Below are 17,349 nucleotides of genomic sequence, written 5' to 3' on the forward strand. Positions count from 1 at the left end.
GTAAAAGGGGCTACGCATCGATAGTGGAAACATTGATCGGCAACCCTCTGATTGGTCGGCGAAAATGTCGACGGAGCGCGCTCGGCTCGGTATTTTTCGGCAGCAGAGCAAGAACTCTTGAGTGAGGGATTTCAGGAGTTTCAGAGTTTAATCAGAACGCAAGGGAACACTGCAAAGGCTGCAAAAGCAAGGAGAGAGGGCTGGCAGGAAGTTGCTGACAAATTAAACTCGTAAGTAATTTAATAATAACAATAATAATGGAGTGGGTTTATATAGCGCTTTTCAAGGCACCCAAAGCGCTTTACAATGCCACTATTCATTCACTCTCACATTCACACACTGGTGGAGGCAGCTACGGTTGTAGCCACAGCTGCCCTGGGGCAGACTGACAGAAGCCAGGCTGCCATATCGCGCCATCGGCCCCTCTGGCCATCACCAGTAGGCGGTAGGGTAGATTTATTATATTACACTATATTATCCAATATTATATTACATTATATTATAATATGTTATATTTTATCCTCTTTCACATTAGAGCCACAACAGGACCCACTAGAACATGGGAACAAGTAAAAGTGAAATATAAGAATATTCTACAGAATGGTAATATTTATCACTTATATTGCTTTTCGTCTCTTGGAAAGAGACCCTGAAATAATCTGTTTGTTTGTAACAGCAACCAAGAAAAGGGCAGAGCAACAAAAGACAGGTGGTGGTCCTGCACCCCCTCGTCAACAAGTTGGTTAAGTGAATAATACCCTCACGGGAAAATCGATATCTCTCTATGAGCACACTGTCGCGCTGAGCTAAAGGATCCTGTCTGTCCCGCAATATACGCTGGATTCTGAGGACTCTCCTTATCAATCTTGCACCTTCCGCAATGGGTGGCTCGCGTATACGGACAGGATATGGCTGCGACAGGCTTCCCAAATCCACCTTCGCTTTTATAGCCGTGGTCTCTCATCTTGATTACACGAAGTAATTTACTATTACTACTCTGAAATATGAATTACATCTGTAATAATCACATACATGTAATAGAATGTTAATAGTACATTTCCCTTTTTTAGGAAATGACCTGTATGTATCTGTGTGACATCAATAAAAGGATCAGGTGCTGCATTATCTTTAGTTACATTGATGTTATTTATTTATGGTGAAACAGTGGTGGAATATCGCTGTTGCTTTCGTATAAATGAAGCGGACATACCTGCGTGGCCGCGATCTAATCCTGTTTACATAAAGTGAACCTGCTCCCCAGCAGGTTTACGCTTACGGCTCTGTTGCTATGACAGCAAGTCCCGGATGATCTTCGGGGAACCGAACGATCCAAGATCACGCGAAATCGTCAACAATCTAATCCAGCTAACTTACTTAGCGAGGTACGAAGAAAGGGCCCCTGGACTTTCAAATGCTTCTTACGGAGCCACTCCTTTGTTGCCCGGGCGGTGTGTTTTGGATCATTGTCATGTTGGAAGACCCAGCCTCGTTTCATCTTCAAAGTTCTCACTGATGGAAGGAGGTTTTGGCTCAAAATCTCACGATACATGGCCCCATTCATTCTGTCCTTAACACGGATCAGTCGTCCTGTCCCCTTGGCAGAAAAACAGCCCCATAGCATGATGTTTCCACCCCCATGCTTCACAGTAGGTATGGTGTTCTTGGGATGCAACTCAGTATTCTTCTTCCTCCAAACACGACGAGTTGAGTTTATACCAAAAAGTTCTACTTTGGTTTCATCTGACCACATGACATTCTCCCAATCCTCTGCTGTATCATCCATGTGCTCTCTGGCAAACTTCAGACGGGCCTGGACATGCACTGGCTTCAGCAGCGGAACACGTCTGGCACTGCGGGATTTGATTCCCTGCCGTTGTAGTGTGTTACTGATGGTGACCTTTGTTACTTTGGTCCCAGCTCTCTGCAGGTCATTCACCAGGTCCCCCCGTGTGGTTCTGGGATCTTTGCTCACCGTTCTCATGATCATTTTGACCCCACGGGATGAGATCTTGCGTGGAGCCCCAGATCGAGGGAGATTATCAGTGGTCTTGTATGTCTTCCATTTTCTGATGATTGCTCCCACAGTTGATTTTTTCACACCAAGCTGCTTGCCTATTGTAGATTCACTCTTCCCAGTCTGGTGCAGGTCTACAATACTTTTCCTGGTGTCCTTCGAAAGCTCTTTGGTCTTGGCCATGGCGGAGTTTGGAGTCTGACTGTTTGAGGCTGTGGACAGGTGTCTTTTATACAGATGATGAGTTCAAACAGGTGCCATTCATACAGGTAACGAGTGGGGGACAGAAAAGCTTCTTACAGAAGACGTTACAGGTCTGTGAGAGCCAGAGATTTTCCTTGTTTGAGGTGACCAAATACTTATTTTCCACCCTGATTTACCAATAAATTCTTTACAAATCCTACCATGTGGATTCATGGATTTTTTTTTCACATTCTGTCTCTCACAGTTGAAGTGTACCTCTGGTGCAAATTACTGACCTCTGTCATCATTTTAGGTGGGGGAACTTGCACAATCGGTGGCTGACTAAATACTTTTTTGCCCCACTGTAGGTGATACTGCCCCCACAGCTTCCTGTAGTGTGTTTTAGTTTAAATAAAAACAAAAAAAACATTTATGTGGTTTTAAGATGTGACAAGAAATTTCTATGTCGTGTGATCGATTATGTCGACGAATCATTGTAGCCCTACAAATGAACCTTACTGTTTTCAAAATGCTCCTCCACCTGTTTTCTTTAGCACCACTTAATTCTCCAGCCTTTGTTGTTCCATCGTGAAACATGTCGCTGCATTAAAGTCAAAACAAGTTCATAGTTTTCTTATAATTGTAGTTTTTTCCACATTTTGTTTTTTCTGTCCTATTTTGAATAAAACATGTTTCTGAGATGTGCATTCTGTTTTTATTTCCATTTTACACAAAGTCCCAACTTTTTTGGAATTGGGTTTGTATAACTGCTGAAGGACAACATTCAATTGTTGAGAACATGGTTTGATCCTGGATTGTAGTCCAGGAAAAGACAAACAGTTTCCTCTGTGTCTGCCTTAGTGTCCTGAGATAAAATCATGCAGTGAATTTAGTTTTTCCTTTATATTGCTGTAATAAAAGTTTGTTTACTTATAATTTTGTATTTTTTTATGTCTTCGTGTCTGAACGTTCCTGCAGTTGGTTTGTGGTTGGTGTGGATCTGCTGCTCATGTGAATCCTCCCACAGTGTTTCATTAGCAGCTGTAACCACAGTGACTCTGATAAAACAGGAATTAGCAGAATCCATCTGATATGAAGCTGTGCTTTGAATACCACTTCCCTCCTCTTTGAAGAGTAGTCAGATATCTGTGTTCAGGTTTTTGTACAGCCTCTTCTACACTTTGTATCACTGTGTTTGTAGAGCACAGTAGTAGAGAGCTGTGTCTGCCAGGGTTAGGGCTGCTATGGTCAGATTAGTTGTTGTACGTGATGTTTTTGATTCATATCGTTTATCAGGAATATATTCATTGCCACTCCATGATCTTGCTCCTTTCCAGAGTATAAACTGAGGAGCCTGAAGGTCAGAATCATGTCTGTACCAGTGAAGTAGAAGACTGCTTTCACTCGTCTCATAGCTACATGTGAGTTTGACAGATTCTCCTTCTGTTTCAGTGACTTCAGGTTGTTGAGGAGTGATTGAGTCTCCAGCTGTTAGTCCTGGAAAAAGAAAGAAGAAAAGTAGTGAAATGCAGTCTGTATATCTGCTTAATGCAGCAGCTTCAACTAAACTTTAATCCCTGTTCTTAAACTCACCTATAATGTGAGATAGAAGCAAAAAGAGGTGCAGCAACATGTCTTTGGAGTTATTAAAGCCAGACAGACAGCACATGAACAATGTTCTTCCACTGCAGCACAATGACCAACAAATAATGTCATTGGATGAGCTCAACTTCAGTGGGCGGGGCCAGTTTAATAGCTGAGCCAATCAAACAGTTTTGTGCTTCCACAGCAGCTCTGTCTCTGTCTCTGATCTTTACTGCTTCATTTCTCTGTTGTCTTTGTCATCAGTCCAATGACACAAGAATCAGAGGTTTAACAGTGTGTGGCTCCCTCTAGTGGATGTTGTGGAGTATTCTGTTGTCTTTGCTCCAAAGGTTTTTGTACAGAGTTTTGCTGTTTCCTGTCACTGTGGGCTGCAGAGCACAGTAGTACACAGCAGAGTCAGACACTGCAGCAGAGGAGATCGCCAGATGAAACTGCTGTTTTTCTTTGTCATGTATAAACTTCAGCTTTTCTGTTTGCTTTGAATAGTAGGCGATGAGAAAGTCTGGATGTGAATTAGGTTTCTGTTTGTACCAAAAGAAGTAAGTTTCAGAGCCTGAATAGTTGCAGGAGAGAGTCACAGTGCCTCCTTCCAAACTCGTCACTACATCTTTAGATGGTGTCAGTAAATCCTCAGAGGATCCTGAAAACAACAAAGACATATTTCACCATCATGTTTCTGCATCTTTAAACTTAGTTTATAAAAAGTGAATCAATTCAAACAACATCCAGATATTTTCATGTCCATCATCTCCTTTTACATCTCACTCCATCTTTTGATGACTCACCAGTCTGAAAGGAGACTATCATCATCCAAATGAAAAGCAGCAACATGATTTCCTCCTGGACTGAATGAACAATAGAGAGAATACAGCAGCTCTTCAGCTCCTAAATGAAGCCTTTCATGTTCACTGCTGTAGCTCCTCCTCTTGCTGAGCTCTGTTTCCATTCAGGCTGATGAAGCTTTGACAGTGATGCTGCAGTCATCGTCATCATCATTATCATCAAGAAGGTCAGACTGAAGGAGGAGCCTGCAGAGCTCCGACTGCATCCTGCACACATGGTCTAACTGAAACATGTTCGAGCAACAAAAAGAAGTTTACAAAGTTAACAGCACAGAGCTTCAATTATAGTTTTAAAATGAGCAACAGGAAAACTTCTGAAACTCCTGACAGTGTTCTTGTTCTAAGACACCAACTGTATTTGGTGAGACAAACTTACTCTTCTCTGCGTTTAATCATTAGTTGTTAATCTCTGGCTCTCTGCCACAGCGTGACTTTGTCCTGGCTTCCTCCTCTCACCTGATGACCGCCCCTCCCTGAGCCTTTTCCTGCTTGAAGTTTATTCCTGTTAAAAGGGAGTTTTTCCTTCCCACTGTTGCCTTTGCTTGCTCATAGGTGTTCATGTTATTGTTGGGGTTTTCTCTCTGTCTCTGTTCTTAATACTCCACTGAATGTCTGTTTGGAAGTTTCTCCTAAGATTTGCAATGATTTTCTGAACTTTTTATTGAAAAGGTTGTCACCACCAGGGCTCTTATCACAGCTCCTGACTGTGAGCCCTCTGTCTCTGTCCCTTGCACTGCTGTTTTCACTCAGTTTGAGCTTGTGACGCTCTCCACTTTAGAGGATGTGGTTCGCCATATTAAGCCCACAGGTTCCCCTCGTGGTCCTTTCCCTCCACGATTCTTTAAAGAAATTTTTCCTGGTATAGGGCAGTCTGTCCTTGACATTATTAACAGCAGTCTGTCTTCTGGTATGGTTCCTCCAAATTTCAAACATACAGTAGTGCAGCCACTGCTTAAGAAACCTGGCCTTGATCACACAGTTTTAGCGAACTATAGGCCTATTTCCAAGCTGCCTTTAGTCTCCAAGGTTTTAGAGAAAATAGTTTTTAGTCATCTGAAAGATTTTCTAGATGGTAATGGCATCTTTGAGGTTTTTCAGTCAGGTTTTAAAACACTTCATAGCACAGAATCTGCATTATTAAGGGTTTTTAATGACATCCTTCTGGCATGTGATTCTGGTAACCATGTTGTTCTTGTCTTGCTCGACCGAACTGCTGCCTTTGACACCGTAGACCACAATATTCTAACTTCTCGATTAAGTGATGTAGTGGGTATTGGTGGCACTGCACTTAATTGGTTTAGGTCTTATTTGCCAGACAGAACTTTCTCTGTCAGCCTTCTCGGTTACGAATCGTCTTCTGCTCCTCTGTCATGCGGCGTCCCACAGGGCTCAATTTTAGGGCCACTACTCTTTTTACTGTATCTTTAGAAGGCCCGGGATCTCATTTCATTGTTATGCCGATGACTGCCAAATTTGTTTGCCACTAAAGCACAAGGATGCCATCTCCATAAAACCTCTCTTGACATGTCTAGATGACATTAAAGCTTGGTTGGCTCGAAACTTTTAAAATTTTAACAAAAAGAAAACAGAAGTGTTGGTGTTTGGACCCAGTGGTCCCTGTGAGTCCTCCTCTGTTGTTTTAGGATCCCTGGAAGTCTATTTTAAATCTGTTGTTACTGACCTTGGTTTTAAGTTGGACAGTGATTTTAAATTGGACAACCAAATCAGAGCAGTGGTGAAGTCCAGTTTTTATCATTTAAGGCAACTGGCAAGAGTAAAATCTTTTCTTTCGAGGCAGCACCTTGAAACAGTGATCCATGCTTTTATTTCTTCCCGCCTGGACGACTGTAACTCACTTTATGTGGGGGTCAGTCAGTCGTTGCTCTCACGTCTGCAGCTGGTTCAAAATGCGGCTGCACGACTCCTAACAGGAACTCGAAAAAGAGAGCATATAACCCCCGTGCTGGCCTCTCTGCACTGGCTGCCTGTGTCTTTTAGAGTTCATTTTAAAATTCTCATGTTTGTTTTTAAATGCCTTCAGTCTTGCCCCGCCTTACCTCTCTGAGCTTCTTCATCCCCACACACCCTGTCGGTCTCTCAGGTCAGCTGACCAGCTGCTCCTGGAGGTACCGAGATCCAGGAGGAAGCTCAGAGGGGGCGGGGCCTTCTCTACCGTGGCTCCTAAATTATGGAATAATTTGCCCATGCATGTTAGAGAGGCGCCTTCACTGTCCACTTTTAAATCCCGTCTTAAAACCCACTTTTATTCCTTGGCTTTTAACCTCAGTGAGACTTAGTTTCTCTTTTAATTGAAGTAGTTATTTAATTAATGATTTCACTCTTTTATTTGTTTTTATTTATATCTCATGTAATTTTATTTTACAGTTCCAGTGTACAGCACTTTGTGTCAGCTGTGGTTGTTTTAAAGTGCTTTATAAATAAAGTTGATGATGATGATGATGATCTTTACCTTACAGTGTTCAGCCCATTGAGGTGACTGTTTGGTGCTATATAAATAAACCTGAATTGAATACAACCATGTGTTACTCCCTCTACAGCACAGAGTTCCTGTTGCACGCTGAGCAGTGGACATTAGAGATGAGCAGTATTGCAAAAAAGTAATTAGATTACTGTTACTTTCCCGTAGCCATGCTGCATTACTAAACTGTGATTTTGTTTGTGAATGTGTCTCATGACAGTGACGTCCGTGGCAGCAACAGACGTGTGCAGATCAACATGTATAATATGGTGTGATGGAGAGAGTACAAACACGCAGTGTTTAAAGTGTGGAAGTAATCGCATTACTTTGAATTTGAGTCTGTAAAGAGTGACAAAAATATTAGTGTCCACTGTACACTCTGTGTGGGCAGAAAACTTCCATGGGAGGAAGCAATTGAGGAAGCATTTGAGCGTAAGAAGCTGCGCTATGCCAACAACAGCTGAGGCAGAGGAGAGAGGCTGGAAGATCATGGTGGGCCCGGTGGAAGTGGGGTGCAGGGGCTTTGTGGCCAACAGCAAAACTGCTCAGAGAGACTGGGATCAGAGGACAGGCGCAACAGCAGGCTATAAGAGAACTAGCTAACAGTGCTGAGAGGAGCAGTCACTGGCCATGGTTAAAAAGGGCTGACATCACTTGGGGAGCTAAGGCAGTCAGCTAACCATGAGAAAATAAATATTCTGCTCTTCTTCCCTTTTTTGGGAGGCAGTGGGGAGGTAGAGCGTACAGCCCGATCCGGCGGGGAGGTGTGGGAAGCCAGACCGGGCGCCCCCCTTCAGGCTCTTCTCTCTCCTATCTTGTCCCGTTTGTCTTACTTCTCTCGATCACCTTTTCTATCCCTTTGAAGAAGTTAGGCTCCATAAATGCTAAAGAGGTAAGTATTATTTCTCAGTTGCAGTAGATAGAAATAGATAGAAAATAAACTGTAGGAAACTAAACAGAAGAAAGAAGGAGAGAAATAACAATTTAACACAAACCACTGACACTCCGGGGCCTGACCAACCCTGGCAGGGCCTCCTTGGATGAGGGTGTCTGGTGATAATGGCCGAAACACCCGATGAATCCAAGGTCCACAACTGATGATGTGTCCCAAATTTAAAATGATAATCTAGATCAGATCTCTAATCCCTAAACCTAACCAAGGAAGGAAAATGGCAGATTAGCCTGGGTAAAAGACCGAAAGTTGAGGCACAACGATGCGTGCTGCTGACAAAGTTTCTGGGCTTTCCTCATAACAGCCGTCCCTCAAGAGTCTCTCCATCTGAAGCAATGCATTATCAGGGACCGTAACATCGAGTGCTTTTACTGAATCTACAGCAAAAAATTAAACTTCAAATCTGTGCGAGCAGCGAGCACGCTGCCACGGGAATGTGACATTCACAGACAGACACCCGGATGCCCCCACTGACACGACCGCTGTGGGCAAACCTCCACCCGCCCCACTCCTGCTAAACAGGTGACAATAGATTTAAGAGCGACAGGACTCAGTGCTGCTGAATCTTTCATTTTATTTATTTTTGCTGTGTTTTACTTGCATCTATTTGAAAAAGTGTAAACACAAAACTTTATTTTATGCTGGAATATGCAGAAAATAGGTTTAAATGTTAAACACGTTTCTTCAAGTCAAAGACTGTTGCATATAATTTAATTTTTGCTTGATGCATAAAGTTAAAAGATTAATACTAATAAAACAAATTTTAGAAAGAGACTTTCATTTGATTCAGTTTCATATGATGGATTATGGGCTAAAGGTCTATTTCTTTATTACGTACTGAGCTTGTGTATCATGTTTTTAAAAAGTAACTAAGTAATAAGTAACTAATTACTTTTGAATATAAGTAATCAGTAAAGTAACAAGATTACTTTCTTTGAGAAGTAACCAGTAATTAGTAACTAATTACTATTTTCATGTAACTGGACCAGCGTCTGAGTCATTATTTGAAAAACAGACTCCTTACAGGTCCTCAGCTGACAGCTTCATGATACCGGATTGCAAAGGGACTAAAATACATTGTTGTATAACCCTTGATGTCCCAAAGCCATTTCTTTGATCAGCAGTTGTGCAAATGTACTGTTTATAAAGTTGAGGAAACCTAGAGTCAGCTGAGACTGAAGAAGTCACCTGGATGAGTGACGAATCGTTTCTCACACTGATGAACAGAATCAACTTTTTGGAACTTGGTGTCCCAGCTTTCAGTCTGTACACAGGCTGTTTGAAAAGTGAGAGTAAAACTGAAGCCACAAAAATTGATGCTCAACACGCTCAGTTTGCTAAATGGTTCATATCAGGCCAAGAATAACTCTTTATGAGAAATAATAAATCACCTAGTTTCTGCTATACTTGCTTACTTTAGACTCACAAAACTTACAACAGCACTTAATGATTTACAGTGGACTGAGTCACATGTCACACTAGTGAAGTGGAGTGAAAAGAAGGGATTATATCCAACCAAAGCACTGAGGTTTAACAGTGTGTGGCTCCCTCTAGTGGATGTTGTGGAGTATTCTATTGTCTTTGCTCCAAAGGTTTTTGTACAGAGTTTGGCTGTTTCCTGTCACTGTGGGCTGCAGAGCACAGTAGTACACAGCAGAGTCAGACACTGCAGCAGAGGAGATCGTTATTTGTCTTTGATCATCAACGACTTTAAAAGACACTCTGGAGAATTCTCGCTTCAATAAATCTCCATTTCCCAAATGAGAGATCAGGAACTCTGGTGGGTTTCCAGGATATTGTCGATACCAGAAGAAATAATCATTGACATTAGCTTGTCCAGAGAATCTGTAGGACAGAGTGAGAGTGTTTCCTTCTACAGTGGACTCTTCATCCTTGACTGCAGTGAGTTGATCACAGCTGACACCTAAAGGAAGAGATAAATGTTGTTAAAGACGATGTTAAACTGTGAGCGCCTGTTCCAGTGATTTCTAGCAAACAGATCCTTTAAAGACATTTCTTCTTCCTGCTTTAACCGACCTGTTAGTGTGATCACAAACAAAGGAAACATGAGCCAGTAATGCAGTGACAGCATCTTCCACACACTATCTGTTCTGTATGCTTCACATATTGAATGTATCTGACAGTGGGAGTCCTTTTCTGCTCTGTGACAGTGTTGCTCCTCCTTCAGCCTCTTCCTCCTCTCATATCTCTGCATGTTCAGTCTTATCTTCATTTAGCTGCAGAAAGTTGCAGCTCATCGGGTCGATTTGGTGAATCTCACATTCAGACAGTTTGTTCATGTTCAAATGTCACCTTCACCTTAATGTGAGCACAATGTCAGAAAAAGGCTTAATAAAGATTATTGTGACCTTTATTTTAGCGCAGTTATGAACTTTATTAATTCATTGATGTGCGGGAGCTCTGGTATATGTTTGTGTATTTTTCATCTTCTATTTGAAGAACAAACTGGGAATTTAAAAGAACATACAGACACGAGAGCGGAATTCAAAGCAACTTTCCTCATCGACAGGAAGCGCTCTGTGTGACAGCAGGCGGAAGTAAACAAGGAAAAGGCGGAAGTGGTTCCGTTTCTTGTGTGTCGCGCGAGCAGCAAGGCTGTTGCGTCTTCAAAGGCTTAATTTAGACTTTATGAGACATTCACACCTGTGCGGACTGAACGTGGAGCAATTTATGTGCGTTAGGGCGCAATTTATGTGTGTGAGCTGCGGCAGCAACGATGCCTTCAGTTCAGTATCTGAGAGAGTTCATCAACGAGCGACTAACTGCTGCTGCTGAACAAATATTCTTGGAGTTTGAAAAAACGATCGTCCAGTACGAGGAAGAGATCGACCGTCAGCGCAGACTGCTGGATATCACCTGGAAACCCCAAATCAAGCTGCACAGGACAGGTGAGTGTCCCTCTGAGGGAGGATCCTGATCACAGCTCTGCGGGACGTTTCTGATTGTGAGGACTTTTTGGAGATGTGAGCTAACAAAGAGCAAACAGAGGACAGGACTGCACTGTGAGGATGAAGTATAAATTTAAGAAAGAGGAAGATGATGAAGTGAAACTGTCTTTGATAGAGCAAATAATGTCAGGTGACCAGATATTCATAATAATAAATGTATTTTAATATTATTTATTTGAAGTGAAGTAGTAGTTATGTAGCAGACATTAGTAAATGTCTCTATGGTTGTCTACACCAGGGGTCTCTAACTCGCGGCCCGGGGGCCACTTGCAGCCCACGTCACCCCTCCTTACTTATATATTGCAATTTGGCCGTTAAAGTGACTTTTTGTGTTAGGGAGGATTTGTTTGTTGTTGAGTGCAATGTTAAAATAAGTTCTTTAAAAGCCAAAAATGATTTGATATGAAGGCAATATGAGCAAAGAGTACAAACATGTTGAGGTGTGAGTTCAGGGAGAGAGTCAAAGACGAATGTGTTCTCTTATGTCTGCATTTTTATTTTGTTAAATACAAACAAAATGATAGAAGTGCTGCCACGTGTCTGAACAGGAAGAGAGGACCGATGGGTTTGTTTGGTAGATCAGTGAAGGCTGCAGTTAGTGAAGAGTGGGACAAAGTAATGTGTGTTCATGTTTGCTGTTTTGTCTTGTTGTAGAACAGGCACGTGAGGGGGGGCTAGAGGGGCTTGAGCACCCGCCCCTTTCCTGATGGGTGCCCAAAGTGCCCTTTTGATAAGGCAACTTTTAAAAAAATATGTATATATATTTTTTTTTATGTGTGTGTGAGTGCGGAGTCCTGTCTGTGCCCCTCAACAATAATATTTAACTATTAATCACAGTTTTGCTAAATAAAAGGATCTGGCTTGCATCAGTCACATGATCACATTTAACCAATGATCGCCCTCGACGGCAGAACGCGCTGGTTACGAGCCGGGAACGAGCTCACAAAGAGCACGCGCATTTTTTGCGGTCCGGAGCTGCAGGAGAAACACAAGTTAACTCAGAGACACAGACTGATGCGACACAACCAGTAAGTAGGTGTACAGCGTACACTGTAGTGTGTAGCACCCAGGAGTATCAGCTTATTACGTACACGTTGGACTGACGAACTGAAACAAACGAGCGTGCTGTGTGTGCAACAGCGCGACAAACATTACCTGTCCTTTTATTAACTGCACAAGTAGTGCTGGTCACAGCTGCTGGCTACCTGTGTAAGGCTGTCATGGGTCTGTAGCTCTGTCACCGTTTCAGGGAACATGTTTAGTTTTAAAGTATTTAGAACATATTTAGTTTTAAAGTATTTAGAAACATGTTTAGTTTTAAAGTAAGTTTCTGGGCTTTTCCTGCCTTTCTGGAGGGATTATATTTCACTAAAAAATGATCTAATATGCATGTCCACATAATTATGCATTATTATAATATTTTAAAAAACACACGCTGTATTTTAAAGAACATACATTAAGAAGCAGATTATATTAGATTTATATTTTAAATAAGACAAAATTTGGATGTTACAGCAGTAAAATGATTGTATCTCTACAGTTTAAACATGTAATAAGCTTTGCCCTGCACAGAGTGGATAGTGAAACAAATGCAATCATCATAAATACATTATTTCATATTTATTACTTCCCCCTCCTCTTTGCTTTATTATTGTAGCTCTAGTAATAAATAATAATGTAAGGATGCCCATAGTATATACAGTATTCTGAAGAAGGTCTAAAATGTCCCTGTGTGTGCATGTGTGTGTTTTATTTAGATGGATTTTTAAAAAAATTATTACTCATGATATAATATTGTGCAGACATGGCTGGTAAGGACATGAGGAGGAAACAGTAGAGCTGTGTGAGGCTACTAAAGGCAGGGCTATAACATTTTTCTGTCATCATTTTATTATAGATTAAGTGCTGGAGTTGTTAGGTGTGGATAATTAGATTATAGTTTATTGCAATAGCAAGTTGTGCTTTGTTCTCACATAGACAGCAAGTGGAGAGTGATATATGAAATGATGGGATGGAAGGAAGAAGAGAAGCAAAGAGTGATTCACAGGCAGAGCCTAAATTATTTCTCACAGTTTTTTGTGTCCTTATGGTTCCAAGCGCTGTCACCAATCTTTGCATTTTGTTATTATCTCATGACACTTGTTTAATCAGCTACCATCTCTCCTGTGGACTTTTTAATGTCTACAGTCTCAGATCAACACAGCCCTGCCCTTCCCATATTAGATTCTTGATGAATGTGTGTTGTTGTTATTCAGCCTGGTTCAATGTGCCCCTTTTTAACTTTGAGCACCCGCCCCTTTAAACCTCTCTGCACGGCCCTGTTGTAGAATATTTGAAATTTTAAAAACAAACATTTTCAGAAATATTTGTGGCTGTTTGTTTGTTTGTTTGTTTTTGTACTACTTGATCACTAAAGTTGCCCTCCAATGAGATGACAGTGCCAGCAGTGGCCCACAGCTCGTTTAAGTTTGAGACCCCTGGTCTACAGTGTGCAGCATTAAACATGACAGAAAATCTGATAAATAAATTAATTTTTTTAATATAAGGAAATATCTTAGTAAGCAGTCTCTGTTGAAGTAAAAAATGGACTTTTTTGCTGTCACCACAGTTTCCAGTGGAAGTAGCTGATATAGTCATGTATCGTGTGCCATGTCCTGATCCAGAATGGCGGCTACATCACTGCATTAGCTATAAACACCTGTGAAGTGCCCCCCCTGGGAGGGTTAGGGTTAGCAGCATCAGTCTCATGAAATCAGCTAATCCAGGTACATGTGTGTGGTTTATCAGGTGTGTTACACAGGAGGAGGACAGGGGAGCACACGCTTTTCTGTAAACTCAGTTAGTGCAGTAACATTCATCCATCCCTCCACTGTCATGAACTATACTCACTCTACGTTCGTGAATTCATGATTTTGACTAAAAACAACACTAGCTTTACCTCATGCCATTTTCTTTAGGCTACATTTTTCAGTGTTTGCTCCCTTGAATATACCACCAGAGAAAAGTGAAGGTTGATTGTACCACATAATATCGATTATATGCTATCATAGCGAGAAAAACAGTTTTCACCTCCCTTGATTACAGGTACCTGAAAGAGTTTGAGTTTGTGTCACAGTAGGGTAACACCTTGATACAAGTCACCAGAAACTATTTTAAGCCGCTGGCAGGGAGACACGTCTGGCTTCTATCGGCCTACTTTTGAGTAGGCAGGCTAGCTCAGGCTCCTTCCCCATTGTCACCGCAGAGAGGTGACATTCCATGTCCCAATTGCCAGTCTTGGTAGCCAGGGATCGGTCCACCAGGGCTTCCGCTCCGCTCCTAGAGGTTGGGTTCCTTACACCGCCTCCTGCAGGTGGTGGGCCTGCAGGACGATGGGCCTGTGTCCCGTTTTCAGGCTGGGCCCCATGGACTAAGGCCCGGTCACCAGACGCTTGCCCATGAACACCCTTCCCCATGCCTGGCTCCAGGGCAGGGCTCTGGTAACCCTATCCAAGGAAGGGTGAACTGTTCCCTTGATCTTACACTCAAATCAAATCAAATCAAATCACTTTTATTGTCACATCACATGTGCAGGCACACTGGCACAGCACATGCGAGTGAAATTCTTGTGTGCGAGCCCCACAAGCAACAGAGATGTGCAAACACAACAACACAAACGAGCAAAATACAAGAATGGCCAACCTGAAACTAATAAATATATGTACAATATATAATAGTGTATGCATTTCTGGATGTGTATACTAAATATTTTCCTACGTGTGTGTGTGTGTGTGTGTGTGTGTGTGTGTATACACATTTTTACAAATTAAATAGTAAAAAAAATAAAATAAAATAATAATAATAATAATAAAATATACAGAGTTGAATATGTGCAAAACAAGTGGCATTTATATACAGTATGGAGTGCATAATGTTGAAGTTCCAGTAGTGAAGCTGAGGTGTCTATGACGTGTTCAGCAGTCTGATGGCCTGGTGGAAGAAGCTGTCTCTCAGTCTGCTGGTTCGGGACCGGATGCTGCAGAACCTCCTTCCTGATGGAAGCAGTCTGAACAGTTTATGGCTGGGGTGACTGGAGTCCTTGATGATCCTCCCCGCTTTCCTCAGGCAGCGCTTCCTGTAGATGTCTTGGAGGGAGGGAAGCTCACCTCCAATTATCCGTTCAGAGCACCGCACTACTCGCTGGAGAGCTTTGCAGTTGTAGGCGGTGCTGTTGCCATACCAGGTGGTGATGCATCCAGTGAGGATGCTCTCAATGGCACAGTGATAGAAGGTCCTGAGGATGCGGGGGCTCATGCCGAATCTTTTCAGTCTCCTGAGAAAGAAGAGGCGCTGCTGCGCCTTCTTCACTGTTTTGTTTGTGTGTACTGACCACGCAAGATCCTCAGCCAGATGTACTCCAAGGAACCGGAAGCTGCTCACTCTCTCCACAGCAGCGCCGTTGATGGTGATGGGGGTGTGTACTTCTCTGCACCTCCGGAAGTCCACTATCAACTCCTTTGTCTTTGCGACGTTGAGGGTGAGATGGTTGTCTTGACACCAGTGGGTCAGGGCGCTGACCTCCTCCCTGTAAGCCGTCTCATCACCGTTGGTGATAAGACCCACCACTGTAGTGTCGTCCGCAAACTTCACAATGATGTTGGAGCTGTTAGTGGCTGTGCAGTCGTAGGTGTAGAGTGAGTACAGGAGAGGGCTCAGTACACACCCCTGTGGAGCACCAGTGTGGTATTCATAGGGGTCTTCTGAATCTCTCTTTGTCTAGTCCCTTACCCTGGACCAATTTGCCACATGAGACCCTTCCAGGGGGGAAAAGCCCCCAGACAACACAACACACAAACCCCTCCACCACGATAAGGTAGCGATTCGCAGCACTGACAACAAGTGGAAACCTTTTGTGCATTTCAGAGAATCATGTTCAGTTCACTTTTGTTTTTGTTGTCTCCTTTAGTCCCTCCAGACGTCCCGCAGCAGCCTGTCTGTAAGGAGGAGGAGGTTCTCATTGAGCTGCAGCTCTGTGACCAGGAGAGGAGCTCCAGCCTGGGCCAGGAAGAGCCAGAACCTCCACAGATTAAAGAGGAACAGGAGGAACTCTGCAGGAGTGAGGAGGGAGAGGAGCTTGGATTGAAGGAGGAGACTGATACCTTAATGGTGCCTGCTGCTAACGAGGAAAGAGACCACAGTGAATCAGAAGGAGGCTCTGCTGTAGCTGAGAGCCAGGATCAGGAAGAAAGCAGGAGTGCAGATCCAGGATCAACTGGAAATAAAAATGAAAGTCAAGAATTTCCTCCCAGATCAGGGAGTCAGTATAATTTTGACACAGCTAAAAAGTTTTTAAAATGTGACGTTTGTGGAAAATGCTTTAAAGATAATTATGAAATGAAACGACATTACAGAATCCACACAGGTGAGAAACCGTATTCTTGTGAAATGTGTGGGCATCGTTTTAGTCAGAAGAGTACTTTGACTGTCCACATGAGAATCCACACAAGTGAGAAGCCGTATCCATGTCAAACATGTGGAAAAATGTTTACACGCAGTAGTCGTTTGCTGGAGCACGTAAGATCTCACACAGGAGAGAAACCATATCCTTGTAAAATGTGCGGGAAAATGTTCACACGTAGTAGTTACCTGTCGGTGCACATAAGAATGCACACAGGAGAGAAACCACATCATTGTAAAACATGTGGGGAAATGTTCACCTATAGTAGTCAGCTCTTGCGCCACATGAAAACTCACACAGCTGAGAAGTCTTAGAGTATGTTGGAACTAGAGATGCACGCACTAAATTATTTTTTGGCCATTTCAGATTTTTCTCTGGGTGTCCTGCTGGTACTGATTTTTGATAATTGATGTTTAACTTTGACCATATAGAAACACCAATCACCAATGGTTTTCTCTGAACTCTGGATAGATTCGATAGATGAAGCTGATTTGTTAGGTTTGTAGCTACAAATGTTTTATGTGGGTCCAAACTGAGATATTATGGTACATAGTGGGGGATAAATAACTGACAGTTGTTACTTTATTAGTGTCTTATGGTGTGAAATAACATGTATGAGCTGTTTGGTTTTAAATAAATGGCAGATGTTGAAGCTATTATATATTTGTATATTTTTATTGCTCTATTTGTTTCACTGCTGTTTTTCATTTCATTGGGGGGGGTGATTAAAAAGTCAAGATAGAATATGGAAATCTCAGGTTGTATAGATAGGGTAAGCAGGTATAGGACCAGCATGCACTGGTTGTTTGTTTGTTTGTTTTTTTAAATACCTGCACAGGAGGGGCAGCAAAGAGAAAAAGTCTGCATG

General features: G+C 42.4%; 1 protein-coding gene across 1 annotated transcript; it reads left to right on the forward strand.

Moving 5' to 3' along the window:
- Window positions 1–10,654: 10,654 nt before the first annotated feature.
- LOC146686864 (uncharacterized) lies at window positions 10,655–17,134 on the forward strand. The gene is made up of 2 exons (XM_085440271.1): window positions 10,655–10,984; window positions 15,990–17,134. Exons 1-2 carry the CDS (start codon window positions 10,813–10,815, stop codon window positions 16,793–16,795), a joined length of 978 nt encoding a protein of 325 aa, XP_085296397.1. The 5' UTR covers window positions 10,655–10,812; the 3' UTR covers window positions 16,796–17,134.
- Window positions 17,135–17,349: the final 215 nt, after the last annotated feature.

The sequence above is a fragment of the Copadichromis virginalis genome, linkage group LG18 (genome assembly GCF_057382275.1).
Source record: "Copadichromis virginalis isolate Kocher_CV1m ecotype Utaka linkage group LG18, C_Virginalis_male_GT1.1, whole genome shotgun sequence".
Classification (NCBI taxonomy): Eukaryota; Metazoa; Chordata; class Actinopteri; order Cichliformes; family Cichlidae; genus Copadichromis; species Copadichromis virginalis.

What these genes read in the sequence shown, in the direction of transcription:
- LOC146686864 (XM_085440271.1), top strand. Translation starts at nt 10,813, where the DNA reads ATGCCTTCAGTTCAGTATCTGAGAGAGTTCATCAACGAGCGACTAACT. An exon ending in AATCAAGCTGCACAGGACAG is followed by an intron (nt 10,985 to 15,989) that starts GTGAGTGTCCCT and finishes TGTCTCCTTTAG; the next exon opens with TCCCTCCAGACGTCCCGCAG.